This window comes from Salvia miltiorrhiza, chromosome 1 (assembly GCF_028751815.1).
Source record: "Salvia miltiorrhiza cultivar Shanhuang (shh) chromosome 1, IMPLAD_Smil_shh, whole genome shotgun sequence".
Taxonomy (NCBI): domain Eukaryota; kingdom Viridiplantae; phylum Streptophyta; class Magnoliopsida; order Lamiales; family Lamiaceae; genus Salvia; species Salvia miltiorrhiza.
Genome location: NC_080387.1, coordinates 38,440,284 through 38,460,182, shown reverse-complemented (window position 1 = coordinate 38,460,182; position 19,899 = coordinate 38,440,284). Strand labels below are relative to the sequence as shown.

The 19,899-nt window shown below is 35.8% G+C and overlaps 1 protein-coding gene across 1 annotated transcript; it reads left to right on the top strand.

Annotated features, from left to right (window-relative positions):
* Nucleotides 1–14,580: 14,580 nt before the first annotated feature.
* LOC131014356 (mitogen-activated protein kinase kinase kinase 1-like) lies at nt 14,581–19,327 on the top strand. The gene is made up of 9 exons (XM_057942309.1): nt 14,581–15,974; nt 16,410–16,494; nt 16,610–16,672; nt 16,841–16,998; nt 17,298–17,370; nt 17,514–17,573; nt 18,057–18,161; nt 18,667–18,872; nt 19,054–19,327. The coding sequence occupies exons 1-8, from the start codon at nt 14,929–14,931 to the stop codon at nt 18,862–18,864; spliced, it is 1,788 nt and encodes a 595-aa protein (XP_057798292.1). The 5' UTR covers nt 14,581–14,928; the 3' UTR covers nt 18,865–18,872; nt 19,054–19,327.
* Nucleotides 19,328–19,899: the final 572 nt, after the last annotated feature.

The following is a 19,899-nucleotide window of genomic DNA, read 5'->3' as shown; positions in this document are numbered from 1 at the left end:
CCAAACCGACCCACTATTAATATATATGGTCTGGGCCGGGTCCAATTTTCAGGACAAATTTTTTTTCGGGTCGGTCCAGGTCGAAATCCGGTCGAACCTGACCGACCCATACATTTATAAATTAGTTATTTATTTTATATATTTAATATTTATAATAATATTAATAAAATTAAAATTCAAATTCTAAATGAGCCTAAGTCACGTCTGTGTAAATCTAAAATCTGGAAACTAAAAAATAACTCCATATTGGCATATTGCATTGACTGAACTGAGCCCTAACCCCTAAGTGATCTAACCCTAGCCGCCGCTGCCACCCCACCCACTCAAACCCGCCGCCCAGCCTCACGCCAAACGGTCCCACGACTCCGAGCCCCTCTCTCGGCTCTTTGTCTCCAGTCAAGTCCACTCTTGACTCTCCATTCTCGTGCACTCAGTCGCGCGCACTGCCTCCTTCTCTGTCTCCAGTCCACTTTCCATACTCGCGTCGTGCCGCCGCAGCCGCCGAGCTCAGACCCGCAACAAGCTGTCCTCGTCTCCTCCCCCAACGGCCGACTCCGATAAGTTTGTGTATATATGAATTTGAAATTATGTGTATCAGTTTGTGTATATATGAATCTGAAATTATGTGAATGTTAAAAATGTAATTAGTTATGATACTAGTTATTAGTTGCTAATTAGTTGAGTGTTGTTTTAGGTAGAAAACGTTTATTTTATTCAACGTTTTTGCTGTAATTTTTCTTATAAATAGCTGTAAGTTCTACATTTGTAATTAGAGTTTCTCACAATGTAATTCCAAAATGAAAATTTCCCAATTTCTTATTCTCTTCCTTTTTTTCGATATGCTTCCCTATTTCTGTACTTTTTCAACATATTGATAACACTCATGTTTCCATGGTTTTACTTTTATAGGAAATTGAGTGTTTGATGGTTGTTTTGTGCTTATATTGTTTTATCTTGTGAAACATGATACTTGCTCGTACTTTGATGAATTTTACAGAAATATGTAGTTCGAATTTGGACTATTGGTCTTAATGAAAGTTGTAGTTTGTCTCGATACGAGTTCGTAGGCGCAAACAGTTTGCAAATCCGAGTTCGGACGAGAAAGATATGGCCAGAACAAGAAAATCGCGAGCAACAATGAATAGTGTCTGATGGGAATTTTCGAATTTTCAGGATTTTGCGGGATTTTCGGATTTTCTCAGCATTTTCGATATCTAGACTGTATTTATCTCATGTGCCTATATATAAGTCTTCTTTTGACCTATTTAGGGTTCCCAACTTTAGTTTTTCAGTTTCATAGCTTTAGATTATTTCTTTCCAGTTGTTAGAGCTTGGATCGGATTTCTACAAGGATTGAAGATTCAAGATTGTTCATTAGTTTTATTCAGAGTTTTATTTAATTCAGTTCTTTCAATTACTGTCTTTTTAATTATGTTTATATTTTCTTTTACCATGTCTGGCTAAGTTCTTATTCTGATTCTAGGGTTTGTAAATAGTTAATTAGATTCATGTGATTTATTTGTTAATATCTATTTACCTTCCAGTTTATGATTCATAATTCGTGGTGCTTGAATTCTTGTGAATTATCTGGCCAATAGAGAGCTATTCTTATGTGCTTTTGGGAGTTAGTAGATTTTCTTGAGACCTAGCGGAGATAGAGAATTTACTAATCTACGATCGTTGTTGCTCTAGCGAGAGTAATTGATTAATTAAGTGATCTCTCATCATAACTGGATTAAACTGGTTAATAGGATTAATAGATTGATTATGTGGATTTAGTTAATGAATTTAATACCTTAGGATTAGTTGTTTTTATTATTTGATTTTTCTTCTTGAATTTTATTTGCTGCTATTTGAATTTAGTTTTAGTTAAATCTTCTTCATATTCTGTTTGCCTGCCTACTGTGATAGTTTGTTTAGGGAGTAGTTAGAGTTTTTTTGTTTATCAGTCCCTGTGAATACGATACTCGGTTACTGATTATTTGCTACAATTACACCGTGTTAGTGGCGGTATTTTGTGCTAAGAAATTAGTGATCACATATAGTGTATCAGTTTGTGTATATATTTATACACAACATTCGATTATTTATGTGTATTAGTTTATGTGGGCAATGGTCATTTTGCTTGCTGACAAACTAAAATTCGTTTGTTTGCCCATTAAATTGTTGGCGGGTCGGACTCGGACCGAACCGGACCCGTTGCTCAAGTTCGATCCGATTCCGGGTCTATCCACCTTCAAGAATCGGTCCTGGTCGGTCCACTCTTTCAAAAAAAGTGGTCCAACAAACCCGACGGGTCGGTCTGGGTCGGGTCGAGTCCGACCCGCTGCTCACCCCTACCCAACAACAACAACAACACACAGATAACAACATAAACTCATCTCCGGCGCCTGCACTTTCATCTCCGCCGACGCCGACTTTCATTCATCTCCGCCGACTTTCCCTCATCTCAAGCTAAACTCAACACACACAGCCTCCCTCCGACGTCCCTTCTTCCTCACTGAAAATCCTTCCCTCTCTGCTCCAATTCACGAACGACAAATGGGTCGTCGCCAATCGAAGCCCTAAATTCCCAAACTCACCCTAGCTCCAAATCCAGCCGAGATGGCTTATTCTCTACAATTGGGTGAGGGCTTCTTCTCCACCGAGATGGCTTCTCCTCTGCAATTGGGTGAGGGCTTATTCTCCACCGAGATGACTTCTTCTCTGCAATTGGGCTTTTCTTCTCCACCGAGATGGATTCTTCTCTGAAATTAGGTGAGGATTTTGGAGAGAGTGAGAGATGAGAGAAGAAAAGGTTGGGAAAAAAATAAATGGAGGTGCGGCGGTGGCGCAGTTGCTGTCTGCCGGCGGGGCGGAGAGAAGGGTCCGGCCGCGAGTTTTGCGTCGGTCGGTGGTGGCCGTGGCGATGGGTGGCGGCGTCAGTCTCGCCGAGAATCGAGCAGGAGAAATTTGGGGCTTGGGCTGAGCTTGGTGGCGGCGGCCTTCCAACAGTACGATCGCCGTAAATCGACGAGGAGAAGTCTGTAGATTGAGGACCTAGGGCTTACAGTAGAGAGAGAAGGTTAGACGGAGGGGGCGGTGCCACCTTTTAATATACGAGCGGCGGCTGAAGGATAGAGGCGATGCGAGGCGGTGGAGAATGATGATGAGTAATATATGCAGAGCAGAGGAATGAACTCGGACAGAGGAATCACTAGGGTTAGAGGAATGGACTTCGCCAGAGGAATGGATTCCGCCAGAGGAATGAGCTCAGTCAGAGGAATCACCAAAGACAGATGAATGACACATCACGCAAGATAGGCAGCGGTATGAGCGACCGTTTTGCCCGGGAAGTGCCAGAGCAGAGGAATCGCCCGTTTGTGGGCAAAATTACTACTATGCCCCTGACCACACGGGGAGCATGTTTTCAGAGATGAAATTACTATTTTACCCTTCTATTGTACTATATAAATACCCCATGCATTCCCCTTGTGTAAACTACGTGCTCTTCACTAATACGACAGCAAACTTATTCTCTCAGCAATTCAGCTATTTCTCTCAACTTTTACGCTCAAACACTAGGTAAAACTCGTAACTTAAAATTAGGTGTTGATAAGATACATTATCAGAGAATAAATCAGACAGAGAAAGAAAGCATGGGCGGTAGAGGTTGAGAAGAAATTGAGAGAGGGAAAGTAAGTGTGAGAATAAGAATAAAGTGGAGTTTAAGTTTATATTAGTTTAATTAAGTTCTAATTATGGCTTAAAAAGAAAACATGCCATATTACTTAGACGGGCCAAAAAAAATACAGGTCATGAATAATGGAACGAAGGGAGTACATCTTATAAGCTCTTAAAATATTTTACAGACTTAAAAAACTTATAATCTCTTTAAAATAAGCTTAGCCAAAAACCGTTCTTACTAGGATTTGTGAATTACTCTATTGACCCAAAACATAATGACTATAAATGACAAGTCAATGTTTCTTTAATAAAAAGTTTCTACAAATGATACTATTGTGCCTTAAATAAGTTTCTATAAGTGATAACTGTTGCGCGGCTTGCGCCTTAAATTTTGGGAAAATGTATTTTAACATCTGGGCTTCATTTATTATTATGTCCTCATATTGGTCGAAGGTGTCATTAATAAGTACAGCAACAGTAATTACTATTATTATTATTATTATTATTATTATTATTATTATTATTATTATTATTATTATTATTATTATTATTATTATTATTCCTCCTAATTAATGACACCTTTAAAATAAATAAAAATAAAAAATCAATTCTATTTTTAAAAAGTTTTTTCAAAATTCATTAGGAGGAATAATTAATAATAATTAAAATATAAAAATTAAAAATAACGATAAGAGCTTTAATTTAATATATTTTATATAAATATTTAATTTAAAATATAAAAATTATATTTATTTAAAGATTAAATTTTTAAAAATTTCTCTCTCCTCTCTCCTCTATCCCCTCTCCCCTCTCATTTTTTCTTAAATAAATCTATTTTTTATTTTTTTTATTTATTATTTTTCCCTTTCATAATAACTATTTTTAATGTTGTGAATGTTTTTAAATTATTAATTTTTCCTCTTCATAATATATGTTTTTAATGTTGTGAACTTTTAAATTTTTTTAATTTTTTTAATAATTAGTTTAAATATATTCAGTTAAAATAATTTATTTATTATAGTTATATATGATAATTGAGTTGGTATTAATTTAATATTAATATATAAATACATAAATATTTTCCGTGCATTGCACGGAATGCAAATGTCTACCGAAACCATTTAAATAGCTCTGTATTTTAATAATGTAAAAATTATTGTATCGTGGAGATTTATTTACCAAATTAATTTTAAAATGTTATCTTAGATCGGAATAATTGCTGACGTTGGCAGACAATTTGATGACATGGGACAAATGTTGTCAGCATTACACTGCACATAATATTTTTATTCTTTTGATTAGAACATTGATGTTTATTTTAAATTGATGATAGAACATAAAAAGTCATGGACGTTATCCGTGTATTTAGTGGAGTAGTATTTAGTAGGAGTACTAATAAAGAAATTCTATTTGTGGATTTTGAAATATTTTTTTGGGTTGGATAAATAAATAATTTACAGAATATTGCGAGATGTTGGACTTAAATTTGAATTTTTTTTATTATATATTATTTGATCAAAACATATATTTTTAAATACTTCATCCGTTCCATTTATAATGAAGTGACCCGTATATTAAAAATAAAGTGATAAGAGTGTAAAGTAGTTTAGAGACCACTTATTTAATGTATGAAGAGTGAGTCTAAATCACATACTATTTTTAAACAATGTCATTATAACTTAGATAAATTAAAAATAAAAGTGTGATGTTATAAGTGGGACAAATAGAATATTGTATTATTTTGCATCTTTTCCATGTCAACGGTGTTAAAAGTTATTTCAAATAATTTAGGGAGAAAGTGATGAAACTCAAATGACCCTTTAAATAGTACTTCCTCCGTCCCATAAATCTTGATATGTATTCTTTTTTGGGTCGTCCCACGAATCTTGACACGTTTCTAAATATAGTACTAACAATTAGCTAAACAATAAGGGTTCTTAATTACTTTTCTATCTCATACTTTATCACTTTATTACCTTCTCTCTCTACTTTATCAGATTCCCTCTCTTACTTTATCACTTTTATACTTTATTACTTACACACTTAAAACACTAATATGCAACTCCTTAATTCTCGTGCCGAAATCAAACGTGTCAAGATTTGTGGGACGAAGAGGGTAACTAGTAATTGCACCCTGCTGAGTTAGGTTTAAATCTCAACAGTGAATTTGTAAAGAGAACATGAAATTTGAATAAAAAATGAAGAAATTATGAAGGATCATGAAGAAGAGATATTCTTTCCTTTTATGTGTTTGTTTTTTAATGGAGTAGTCATTAATTGCCCTTACATTTGAATGTTCCTTGCTATTTATAGGCTACCTTTTTAACCTAGCTAAACCCTAATAACAAGGGCCCATTAGTGTGGATTCTTTGTCTCAAGCCTCGTTAAAATCTTTATGTCGAAAATCAATAAGAAAAACACCAGCAAGGAAAAAGAATATCTGATCTAGATAAAAAAGTTAAAAATACATATATCTCCTAACTTTCAGATCTGGCGGCTGTGACTAGTTGCTTCGTATCTTTGTCACTCATTCGGGCTTCAACTTTGACTAGCGTCATCAGATCTGGCTTTTCGGACTCATCGCAGCTCTGAATTATACTCACTTCGTCCGCCAAAAGTATTCCACAATTACTATATTTGGCGTCCGCAAAAAGTATTCCACTTTCCTTTTTAAGCCATGGTCCCACCATCCACCTTTATATTTTATCCTTACAAACACTCTTTATTTACAAAAAACCCACCCCAAATTCAATCTCAACCACACATCTCATAAAGTGGTGGGGCCCTTTCTCCACTACATCAACATCATCACACATTTTATTAAACTCCGTGCCCGACCAAAGTGGAATACTTTTGGCGGACGGAGGGAGTAATATTTAGCTCTGTTAGACTTAGATTTATAATTGTCTGATCAGATCTGCCCAACATGACCTTTAAACCAGCGATAATATCAAAATAATACAGATACAATAGTTTGATTTTAGTTATGTATGGCTTATATTTGGGCTTTTCTTTAAAAGAACGAGAATCCCTAATTCCATTCTCATCAGAAGGGGGTTAAGAAGCGAGAATAAAGAAAAGGGTTTAACATGCTTGGTGAAACAAAAACCTTTCTTATCCTCTGCTTATTGGTTAAAGGAGAAACAAGAACCTGAGTAGCTCGGATTTGAGAGCTCCGAGACAATCTAGATTGCTGATGACTTGAAGAACACCAAGAACACTAATGAAGAATATTTATGCTTTTATTTATCAGAAAGAGTTCTCCGTTTACAATGAACGTCCACATGTATTTATAAGGTTTGCAAAGAAGAAGGGTACAATAGTCATTTTAGTGTTTCACGTACTCCTCATGCAGAAAAGGTAGTGGCCATCATTATCTTCTGCGATTCGTCCTTTTATTAACGGATTTGCAGTTTTTCCAACTACCATCGAGTCTTGATTTGCCTGCGCAGACCTTCTCACTACTAAAAATCAAAATAGGGATAACGGTTCATACATAACGGTTTTGATCAAAAACCGTTATGTATGAGCGCACTTTTAATAATACATAACGGTTTTACAAAGTTCCGTTATGTATGTACTGTTATCCAAATATATTTATAACAGTATCAAATTAACCGTTACGTATTAGCGTTATCTATTAGTGATATATATAACGGTTTTACTGAACCGTTAACCCATTCGTTATGTATGAACATCAATTCAACAACGGTTGTTTCAGTGTTAAGAATACCGTTATATATGAGTGTGATTTAAAACGGTAGTTCCAACCGTTATTCTCTATTGTTATCTATGAGTTTTTTTTTTTTTTTTTTTCAATTTTTCCAAACTAAATTTAGAATTTAAATCTAGGGTTTTTGGTTCAATCTCCCCTAAGACTCCCGCCGCTCCCACCCATTCTACCATTCATCCCCCATTCCCCACCTACACCCGCCGCCCCGAGGCCCCTGCCGGCGCCGCCCTCTGCGTCTCCCCTCCCTCCCCTCCTCGCTCGCAGTCGCAGACTCGCCGCCCTCTGCCGACGCTGCTCGTCTGCGCCGAGCCGCCCTCCGCGCCTCCCCTCACCTCCTCGCTCCCCAGGTCCCAGGTCCCAGCCGCGTCGCGACACCGTCGCCTAGGCCCAGCCGACCTCGACGTCGCCCAAGCTGCCTCGCCGTCGTCCCTGCCTCGGTGAGTCCTCTATTTCTCTTCCTTGTTTGTTTAATTTTGGAGTTCTCATACCTGGCTATGTTCGAAAAATAGAAAACGTAAGTATTTAGACTAGTTTTCTATTTTTGATTGATTAAGTTTGCTGATTTATTTGAGTTTGCCCACATAAAACAGAAAATATGTTTTTGCTGATTTATTGGAGTTTGCTGAAGTTCTCATACCTGGTAACCTGGTTATGTTCGAAAAAGTTAAAACAAAAAATTTCGAGCAATGACTGAATTGAGTTTGTGAATTGTGATGCATCATTGTTATTCATTTTATAAAGAAAATGTAGACCTTGTTTTGTAATGGCTGAATTGAGCTTGCTGTTTTTAGAAAATATAAATTTGTGGCTTGATTTATTTGTTGAATTAGGCCTTAGTGGTAGTGGCTGAATTTGCTTAATTTTTTATGTTATCGATGAAAGTGGAATGTGGAAGAAGAAACTCAGTAGCCAATCTGTTCCATCAACTTCAACAATCTATGAAATACTTAAATGCATGGCTTTGATTATTGGTTTATCTATAGTATGTACATAAGGTCGGGCACCAAAAGTACATTTTGGCTTACGAACTTTTAATAAGTTTCCTTGACAGTTGTAACCTCATATACCTGCAGCTTGATGAGGTCTTTTGTTCCATTTGGTGGATTCTTATCTATGTCTTATGAGCTTAAAAGTCCATGCATAAATGTTATGAAAACCATGAAACTATGCAGCTCGTGCAATGAAAAGTATGAGAAAGAAGTTTCTGATGTCCAGAAGGGAGTTTCAACTGATTCGGTTGCTGATAAACAATCAATGAATCTATCTTCTTGGCTGCAAATTGCTGAATGTGAAACAAGCAAGAAATCTTGCACGGAAGAGGTTCGTTACTCCTTCGAATTCGAACTTGTTTACCACTTAAATGATAATGTTATGCAGGGTTCCAGTTTCTGCCACATCATGTGAATAAGATGATAGATAATGTAGGAAAACATAATCAACATCTTGTGGGCTATGGAACTGGGGAAATAGTTATGTTGGCCTTTTCTTAAAGAATTTTAGTTGATTGGTCATCTATGGTAATTCTTATTAGATAAACTAGTTGACTATCTATAGAGGTCGCCACTGCCTTTTTGTAGTTAATACCATTAATGCATGAAAACTTTTGTTGCTAATAAATCTGGAAAAAGTTATTGTTGCGCCGTTTTCTCTAATTTGTCTCTCTCTTTGATTGGATGAAATTGCAGGTTCTCTCTCTCTCTTTGCTAATTTGATTATTGCAAATGTAGTTTTGGGAGGTTTTGTCGATAGTGATCCAGTTTTTGCTTGTCTATTAGTTGGTTTGGGCTTTAGAAGAGGTTTTTTTAGGTGCAAGAATGACCTTTCTTATGCTTGTGAAATTGAGGCTATGTAAAGAAAATTTAATCATGATTGAGATGAATTGAGCATGTGGTTCTTTTAAGCGATTACATTTTTTAAGGAGCTGCTAGCTAGAACTACGAGTGGAAACATAGTTACCGCTGTTGCTTCTTGTTTCAATTTTTCTTTTCGTTTTTCATAATTTTCTACATTGATTTTATGTCTCTACTTCATTTGTATGATCTCTTATTCATTTTTATACTAACTGGATTAATCTTTCTAATGCCCTTGTTTTTGTTCTTGGGAAGGTGAAGGCTGCCTAAGAGAGGAGATGTGGAGCCTGGGGAGATTCCTACGTTGCTCGATTTGGGGTTTAATCTGAATGTTGCAATGGGGCAGGTACGATGTGAATTCCTGTTGATTGATTATTTGGTTGAAAATTTGGGATTCAAGGGTGGTGCTGGTTTAGAATGATCTGTTTTGTGAGTGAATTATTTGTGATGCTTGATCATGCTGCATTCGTCTGTTGCATTGTGCTCACGGTTTATGTTTGTGCTGGCTATTTTGATGATGAGTGTCTTGTGATGATGAACACTTTCTATTCTTAGTTGTGATATGGTGAAAGGATCATTGTGTTTTGGTGTACGGATATTGTGTTCTTTGGTTTGGCTGGGATGTATTGTTGAGAGATTGGAGTTATGAATGCTAAGACCTGCGTGATCTTATATTAATTGCAATTTGGATATTGAATTTTTTATTGTCTCAACAGTTAGTTGATTAGGATACCTTTTGCTCTTTATATTATTAAAGGGCTTATACTGTTCATTAAGAATTAGTAGTGTCATTTTTATGCCGATTTCTCTGTCAAGGCAGGTAACAAGGCAGCCAAATTTCGAACTCCTATCTGTTTGTGCTTCATTGGAGCTGTAATGAGTTATAGAATGTATATCTATTCTTATTGTTATGTTCTTTTTTCATTTAGCATCATTTTTAGTTTCTTTACATGGCACATAGTATTATGTTTTACTGATTTTGTTTCATGGTCAGGTGACAATAACAGTCAACAGGAAGATAGGAAGCTAGATGTGGCATTTTGGTTGGTGTTTTGTATGTCTTTTGAATTTGGAAAAAATGTAAGAATTTGGTGAAGCAAGTGTTGAACACCATTTTTTTGTTAATATTGTTTGGATGTAAATTAAATGACTACTTTAGGTACTTTGAAGCTACAATGTATGGAAGTTTAAGTTATTTTATATATAATATGTTTTGGATTGTATTATTTGAGAATATTGTATATTTGTATGAATTATAATTAGGAAATTACAAAAAACAGGCAAAAAAATAAAAAAAAAAACCTGAAAATATGGTTAATTTTATAATTGAGAATACATAACGGTTCTCATTGCCGTTTCTAATATGTATAAACACTGTTATCTATAATCTAATTACACAACGAATAATATAAATTCATAACGGTAAAACACTGTTACAATTGATACCAAAGATAACGGAAATAACCGTTATGTAAGTACAAAAAAGCGTTGTATATAATACCAATACAGTCTCTACGAAATATATTTTATAACGGAAAAATAAATTTCATAACGATAAAAAAGCGTTATGTATGAGTATTATACACAACGGTTTTGCGTGTGTTATGGATATCCGAAAAACCGTTATGTATTCATAGTATATGTAACGGTATATTACCGTTATGTATGAGCGCCATCATACATAACACCACTATATACAACGGTAGTTTTGGTACATACATAACGGAAATTTACCGTTACGTATGAGCGTTTTTTTTAGTAGTGTCTTAAGGGGATTCAGAGCCAAATGGGGCTTCTAGGCATCGGCTGAGTTGACGTGGGCAAGGCTCTTCAATGCCGACAGAGTCTGTGTAGGAAGCAGTTATTCAATGCCTGCTAACGTTGCGCAGCAGCGCAGTAAAGAGTTCTTCAGGGCTGGATAGGTCTGCGCGATAAATAGTCTTCAAGGCCGGATAAGTCTACGCAGGCCTTGGGCGTCCGATAATCTACATGGTCCTTCTTGGTTCTACACAATAAAAAATATTAATCGTTATATAAAATGGAAGTATAGAAGAGCAACTTGCGCTGATGAGTATTCAATCCTCATCAATGCTAAATTGGATCGAATATTCGCTAAAAATAGAAATGCAACTCATTCCAACGTAAAAACTATTTGATAAATTTGAAATGATCATAAGGATTTGTGAACGTAATTTACATATGATAATCACAATGAAAAAGTCATGTCGTATACATTTGATAAACTTGTACATTTATAAACTGGCACGAGCCAAAACTACGTATATGCACACTAAAGTTGTAATTGTCATGCCCTTTACCCATGGAGTACATGATAGGGGTGAGCAAAATCGGACCAAAACCGATGGACCGGACCGGACCGGACCGAACCGCTCAATTTTTTCGGTTCGGGCCGATTTTGGTCCATGTATTGGTCCGGTTCGGTCCTATTTTCTTGGACCGAAAATATTTCGGTTCGGTTTCGGTCCCAGAGAGGCCAAAACCGACGAAAACCGGACCGAACCGAATATGTATTAAATATTTTTATTAATATTATTAATATTTTTATTAATTTCTAATATTTTTATTAATATTCCTAATAATATTATTAATATTTTTATTAATTTCTAATATTCATAAAATAGTCGATTTTGGATCGAACCGGACCGAGAACCGATGATGGTTTCGATCCGAATTCGGTTCGGTTCAGAAAATATTGAAAATTCGGTCCTCAGTTTCGTCGGTTTGGACCGATCCGAACCGACTGCTCACCCCTAGTACATGAGTTTTAGTGAGAAACATGTACCCTAGTGAAGGCGGTTCTTACCAGCACTTATTTTAAAGCATTAAATCGGGCAATCTAACCTGGTTCAGGAACGTATATGGTGCTCGGGTGCTTATATATAATTTGTACGTTGCCTCTTCTTGACGTTCTTTTCGCTCTTCCTCTTTTTATCTTTATTCTCAAAGGTAGTATTTTTGAATAAATAAGACATTTAAAAAGTAATTGAAAGATTAAGCACTGAATCGGGTATCCATTTCAAAACCAAGTGCCTTGCAATACCACTGCTTATGCTATTTATAGGGTACACAATACAATGGGCATTTTAGTTATTCCTATTATGAGTACGGGAGGGTAATTCTATCATTTCTAGTGCTCTTTTCTTTATGCATATGGCAAAATCGTCTTATCTACTTTAAGGCATCTTCCACGTCAGCGAACAAACTATTAGCTAGGGGTGGCGGCCCCTGCAAAAAGAAGGACAATGACCGCCTGCCATTTAGTTACAACAACCATCTTGTAGGTGCTCTCTTTTCTCACAGACGTAAAGGTTCTTCTTCTCTTGGTTGCGAGGAATTCCACTTATGCTCTGACATAAAGAGGTTATGCTTGGCTTTGACATTGCAAAATTTTACTCTGCTCTGCCTTTACGGGATTTTACTCTGATCTGGGCGGGCCATATCTATAGATTTCTCGAAACGTTTACTTTGTAATCCTCATCTTTCTTAGTTTACTTTCCTCTCCAGCGACTAGGGTAATCGGGACACCTTTACTTTGAAAAATTGAGGTCCCGAATACCATCCTCATCACACCCTGTGCAATGTAAGAAATATTTTTATATTTTTATATCTATATAAAATTAATACCAATTCAATTATCATATTTATAAATATAGTAGAAAAAATAATTAACTAAATATATTAGAGCTGAATATTGAAAAATAATTAACAATATTATGAAAAGGTAAAAAAAATTAAGTTAAAAATGAAAAAAATGGGAAAATAGATTTATTCAAAAAAAGATGAGAGAGGAGGGATATTTTTTTTTAAAAAAGTAATCTTTAAATAAATACTAATTTTTACATTTTAAATCAAATATTTACATAAAATATATAAAATTAAAGTTTTTATAGTGATCTTTAATTTGATATGCATATCAAATATTTTATAATTACTCGAATTTTATAATTTTAGAAAGAAATAATATAAAAAATTAAGAAGATAAAGAAGAAAAAAAAGAAAAAAAATTATAATTTACAAATAAATTCTTAATTTTATTATAACTATAAAAATTTCACTGAATTTTAAAATCAATTTGTAATTAATTTAAAATTAAAATTGTGATATTTTAGTATAGTATAGATAATTAAAGTGATCGAACCTCCAATATTATATACTATCTCCGTCCCACGAATCTTGACACGTTTGGTTTCGGCACGAGAATTAAAGAGTTGTAGATTAGTGTTTTAAGTGTGTAGATAATAAAGTAAAAAAGTGATAAAGTAGGAGAGAGAAGGTAATAAAAATGATAAAGTAGGAGAGATAAAGTAATAAAAGTGATAAAATAGGAGAGAGAATGTAATAATTATTACCTTATTTGGAAATGTGTCAAGATTCGTGGGACGGCCCAAAAAGAAATATGTGTCAAGATTCGTGGGACATAGGGAGTAATTGATTAATTGAATAATACTCCCTCCGTCCATGAAAGAACTTCCTAGGAGGGAGTGACACGAGTTTTAAAAAAAAATATTGTTGAGTGTATTGAGAGTGGATAAAAGGTAGTTGAATGTATTGGGAGTGGTGAAAATGTGTTATAATTAATATTGAGAGTTGTGAAAAGTGAAAAGTAAGAGGATTATTAGTGGTGGGGTATAGTCCAAAAATAGGTAGGAAGTTCTTTTGTAGACGTCCCAAAAAGGAAAGATAGGAAGTTCTTTCGTGGACGGAGGGAGTATATGCCAAAACATGGTAGGCAAAATCGTTTTTGGCAGTACATAACAACAAATCGCAAAGAATCATCCAACTATGTAGGAACTAAGATATATAGGAACACTCTTCAAAAATAGATATATAGGAACACACCCAATAAATTAGACATTAAAATTAGTTCAATTCATTGTCACTCTAAAATACTCCCTCCGTCCCATGAAGCAAGATCAAATTTTCTTTTTGGTTTGTCTCACGAAGCAAAACCAATTTTTAAAAATAACAAAAAATTTACTTTTTATTCATCTTTTCACTTTTTCACCTACCATATTTAACACATAAAGTACCAATTTCTTAATTTATATGTCGAAAAGATCTTGGTCTTGCTTCATGGGACTGAGGGAGTACATAGCAGAAGCAATAAACTTAAGTTGACCAAAGAGTCATGATTTGAACTTATTAATAGTTTTTTATTGCAATATATTTAATTTTAGAATTAATATAGAAAAAACACGATTAAAGAAAATGTAAGTACTCTATTAAAAGGAAAAAAAGAAAACAAAATAATTGACCAATTGAAGACAATGAAATGTATACATATAGAGAGAGAGAAAAACACAATAAAATAAGTAACAAAAATGAGGCCAATTAGAAAATTCAGATGTCAATACACAATCAGTTCAATGCACCGCGTCTGCTCCACAGGTTCATAATTCTCTCTCTCTCTCTGGCGCCGTTTTGCTGGTCTCTCTTTGCCTCTTTCCTCTTAACTACCTCTCTCTCTCTCTCTCTCACACACACACACACACACACAGTGACAGAGTTTCTGCTCTAAGCCCCAAAATCAGCTTAATTTTACGAACTCCGCGCAATTATTGAAGATTATAGACGGGGAATTAAGTTCGAGATTGAATCTAATCACTGGAGAGGAGCTGAGATTTCTGCTTAGCCGATTAATGGATTTTGCTTCGGGTGATGAAAATGCATCGATTTCCGAAGCTCTTCTCCCATAGGTCGGAGCCGCGCAAGAGCGGCGCAGATTCCAGCTCCAGCCGCCGGCCGGCGAAGCCGAAGAGGCTCGAACGGAGCAACGCACTCAGGAATGTCAACTACGAGTTCTCTCTGTCTAGTTCAGCTTCGTTTTCGTCGCACTCGCCGGAGGAGTCGCAGCGTGCGAGCTCCTTGGATTTGTACAGCGGGAAGACGACGAGCTTCCGTGTGGATGGGACCGAGGGCGAATTTCAGGTTATCTGCGAAGCCTTCGGTTTTTCCGGAATAGACGATTTCGCCATATCGCCGGAGGAATATGAGGCGATGAAGGTGGGGTCTTCTACCCCTGGTATGGTTAGTAAGACATTGGAGCCTTTGTATCAGGAAACTGAGGTTGATTGTGATGATGTTGTGAAATTTTCTTATGGTAATGGTTATATTGGGGCTATTGATGTGATTGATCGGAAAATAGAGGGTTTATCTGTTGGAAATTTAGATAATAGTTATGGTTTAGCTAGTAAGAAATTGGGGGAAACTTGTGATTTTGGTTATTCGAATAGGGCCAGGGGTGTTTCTGAGCTATCAACGAGATTAGAGGATGGTGTAAGTTTTAATGATAAATTAAGTGTGAGATCAAAAGCATCTCGTATGACTGGTATTAAGGGGGCACGGCCGACTATAGTGGTACCCGATTGGGATACATCAACAAGATTTCTGCAGGAGCGTGATCCGCGTATCCCAAAATTCCAAAGCAGATTCTTCTCGAATAAGGAAGAGATTGAGGTAGTTGGTCGGGATGGGACCGAGCTAGAGAAGGATGTGAAGGTAGGGGCAATGATAACAGAAGAGAACCGTGCATTATCAGAGTCGTGCTCTTTCTCTTCAAATGAGGACGATTCTTCAAGCTCCATGACTGAACCTATGTCTAGCATTTCATCTAGTGAGAGATACGGACGCGTTATTCATGACTGGCAGAAGGGTGAGCTTTTGGGTCGTGGGACATTTGGATCTGTGTATGAAGGAATTGCGGAGTAAGTACTTTATTTGAGTGTGCAGCTAATTGTACTTATTTGTAGATATTGTAGCTTGTATAATTGAATTTATAGTATATTTTCATGTGTATGTAATTTGAGTAGCTTAAGTGTGCTGTTGTTGTAGAGTTTGGGATCCATTGGCTGTGGTGTGGGCGTAGTTTTAGAAGGATCTTGATGTTACCCTGAATTTACTTTAAAGAGAGACCTCAAATTAAAAAACGAAAGAAGAAATTAGTAGTGAATTGTCAGTCTTTTGTTAGGAGACGAGTAGTTTCCAGGAGTCTTTGCTTATAACACCTCAGTCAATTCTCTAAATAATCTCTGCCAGTTCTATGAACATGATAATAGATTGCTGATAATGCGTAGATTAGTAGTATGTGCAATGAGACTGAATTTCGTCAAGAAATAATTTCGTTATTTTCCATGATGCAGTGGTGGATTCTTTTTTGCTGTAAAGGAAGTATCTTTGCTTGACCAAGGAGAGGACGGAAAGCAATGTGTCGTCCAACTTGAACAGGTCTAGCAGTTTTACAGTGATGCTTGTTTATTAACCACCTCTGTAAAATTGACCAATGTGGAATCTTCTTCTGTTCCAACACTTCTGATCTTCTAGTTCCTCTTAATCTGTTCAGGAAATTGCTCTTCTGAGTCAATTTGAACACGAGAACATCGTCCGGTATTACGGGACAGAGAAGGTACCACTTGCTGAAATATTTCTGCCCAGCTATATATGAGTGCTATTTTTGTCCTTTTTTCTCTCATTTCATTTTGGATTCTCCACAATATCATCTTCTTTCTTCTTTATCTATCACTATAAGTTATCCTAAATTCTAATTTTTCACCCCCTTTTCCCTATAAAACAGAAGGGGTCGCATCTCTGTATTTTTCTTGAGCTGGTCACACAAGGCTCCCTTTTGAGACTTTACCAGAAGTATGACCTTCGAGTTCCACAAGTGTCTGGTTATACAAGGCAGATTCTACATGGTTTGAAGTATCTGCATGACAAAGGTGTCATCCATAGGTGATGAAACTAGACTTTTTGGGTGTTTACTCTTCAACTCTGATTTCTTTGTGATTACAATGTACACCTTTATTCACATCATTGTATTACTTGCAGCATTAACCATGTAAAAACAAGATGGTAAACAATTTTAGGTTTATTGATGTGCATTTTGACTGGATCTTTTTCCTACAGTGCCTAGATTTCTAATTCTCTTCAAGTGACTTGCGCTCACCATAACAAAGTTAATTTCTTTCGTTTTCTTTAAAACTGACTTCTAAGTGTTAAATTTTCTTATCTTCCTGTCTTGCATATTGCAGAGATATAAAATGTGCAAATATATTGGTGCACACAAATGGTTTGGTGAAGCTTGCTGATTTTGGTCTTGCTAAGGTGATCTCTTATTTTCCCCTTACAAATATATATAAACAATATATATGTATACACATATTTCGCACAATAGTTTTTCATGGCATTTTATGATTTAGTAAATACTACTTATTGTTTATGTCTATTGTGATTATTTAATTATGCAGGTTGCCAAGTTGAATGATGTGAAGTCTTGCAAGGGGACTGCATTTTGGATGGCTCCCGAGGTCTGTATTATGTTCATTTAGATGTTGATTTGTTTGATACTTTTAGGGGTTGTTTACTTTGGTTGGTAGCTTACATAGCTAAAAATAGTATAAACTGATCTACCATATACTTTGATGGTTTGAACAATTTTGAGTTTGTTTGATCATGTAATCCTTCAAATACTCAATCTTATGTGTTATCATTTTAGTGGGTGTTTTACTTTGGATGTTGGAAAATACAGATTATAATATAGGCTAATCTACCATTTACACTATTGATGGATTGATCTTGAACTTGTCAATCATATGTCTAATCTATCACACAAAGTAATAGCACCCTTATATCATCCAAAGTAAGCACTTCCATATGAAAAATCAATCTAATGTAATTCAACGTTGTGGTTGAAATTCTTCCTTTTCGTTTTCTATCTTGGGGAAAGGGTATGTTGACGGAACTCTAATGATGCTACATCAACTTAAGAGCATCTTGTGCTGCTGCTGCAGGTTGTTCGGAGCAAGGGCTATGGGCTTGCGGCAGATATATGGAGTCTCGGATGCACAGTCTTGGAGATGTTGACCAGACGTTTTCCTTATTTCGGTTTGGAATATGTAAGTGAAAGCACCTTGCTGTTTTCCTAAGTGACTTGAAAGCTGCTTCAGTTAAGATATTTTGTCAGTTTTGTATGATTTGCTATAGTTCTGAACTTGTATCTTTGTGAATCTCTCGTCACGTGCACAGTATGCTAGCCACAATTTACCAGGCATGGTTAACTAGTTGAAATATTTGAAAATTTGACATTTTTCATTTGTAAAGAATCTAATCAAGGAGACTGCTATATGAGGAGCAATACTAACACTGAATATCCATCAAAGAGATATCTCATTATCTCATAATAAATTGTTTCTTTGTCCAAAGGTACAAACTCATATTGTTTCTCATGATTGCTTATCCCAGTGGAATTAAAGTATTTCGAAGCTCATTTTCCGGTCTTCTTGCTGTCATGGAACACTATTATATTTGCAGTAATAAATGTGTGAAGTTTGTTCGTGTGCATGTATTGAAGATATCCCGCTCACAACTCTGGATCTTGATTTTCATTCTCTCTGATGACAGATGTCAGCATTATACAAGATAGGACAGGGCGAGAGACCAGATGTCCCTGCAACTCTTTCAAGTGATGCACGGGATTTCATACTTCAGTGCCTACAAGTTGACCCAAGCTTGCGGCCAACAGCTGCCCAGCTCCTGGACCATCCCTTTGTGAAGCGGCCGCTTTCATCATCTGCTCACAGTTTTGGCTGGCAGTTTTGAGAATCGAGGTAACCAGCACAAATGTTTCTCCCAAATTTTAAGTTCCCGCGTTAGCGTATATGATTGATGAATCGCTATCACCATCAAAACCACAATGCAACTACTAGATGCTTCTCACTTCTTAACGCACTAAATGAGCAGTTTAGATTCTTCTCTCCTTTTTGTAACGGTTAGTCCTTCTCTCTGTAGGTCCATGGTGTGTATGTACTACAAAACCTGAGGAATTCGCATTGTTTTGTGAATATGAGGCTCAAGAGTTTCCACTCTTCACTTATTTGAAGACATTTCGATTTTGCCAGATAGGAACTACTTTCTGTAATCTCATTCATGCTCTGCTTGGTCTCTCTTTCTCTCTCTCTTTGTATGTTGATTGTTATGTAGTATTGTTAGTATATGTGATCTTGTAATTAAGTGTATATATAACTGTTAAATGTTAATGATGCTCTTCTTTTATTCTACAGAATTCCTTGGTTTTGCCAAAAATTTTGTTCATGTAAATGACATGATTTGTTGCTGCAAACAACTAGTCATTATTATATTAGTAGTAAATAGATAGAAACTCTGACAAATTGTCAAGACTTGTTGAAATTTCTGAATACTTTCCTGGAAGTGTGGATGAAGCCCAACATAATTGGTATGATTTTTCATACTAGAGTTTTCGTAGTTATTGGCTAATTTCTTTGCGCCTGTCTGGCGTGGACAATTCAGTCCATTGAAAGTTCCATCACTTTTCTATATCATTTACTATCTATTTATTCACTATTAGCTATTTAGTCGCGATTTTTTTCAGCATTAAATTCCAATTCGAATCTGCCAATCCATCATTAATACCACATGACGATGCTTGCAAAATTTAGACGAAACTGGAAATTGGTTAAATTTAAGTTGGTCAGCCTAAAGTATTCGGTGCGTTTTTTATAATTTCGGCTTCGGTTTGGTTAGTTTGGTAAGGAGACGTTTAAGTTCCAAGGATTAGTCTTTAATTTTATCTATTAAAGGTAAATTACAAAATAAGTTACAAATTTTGCCAATTCG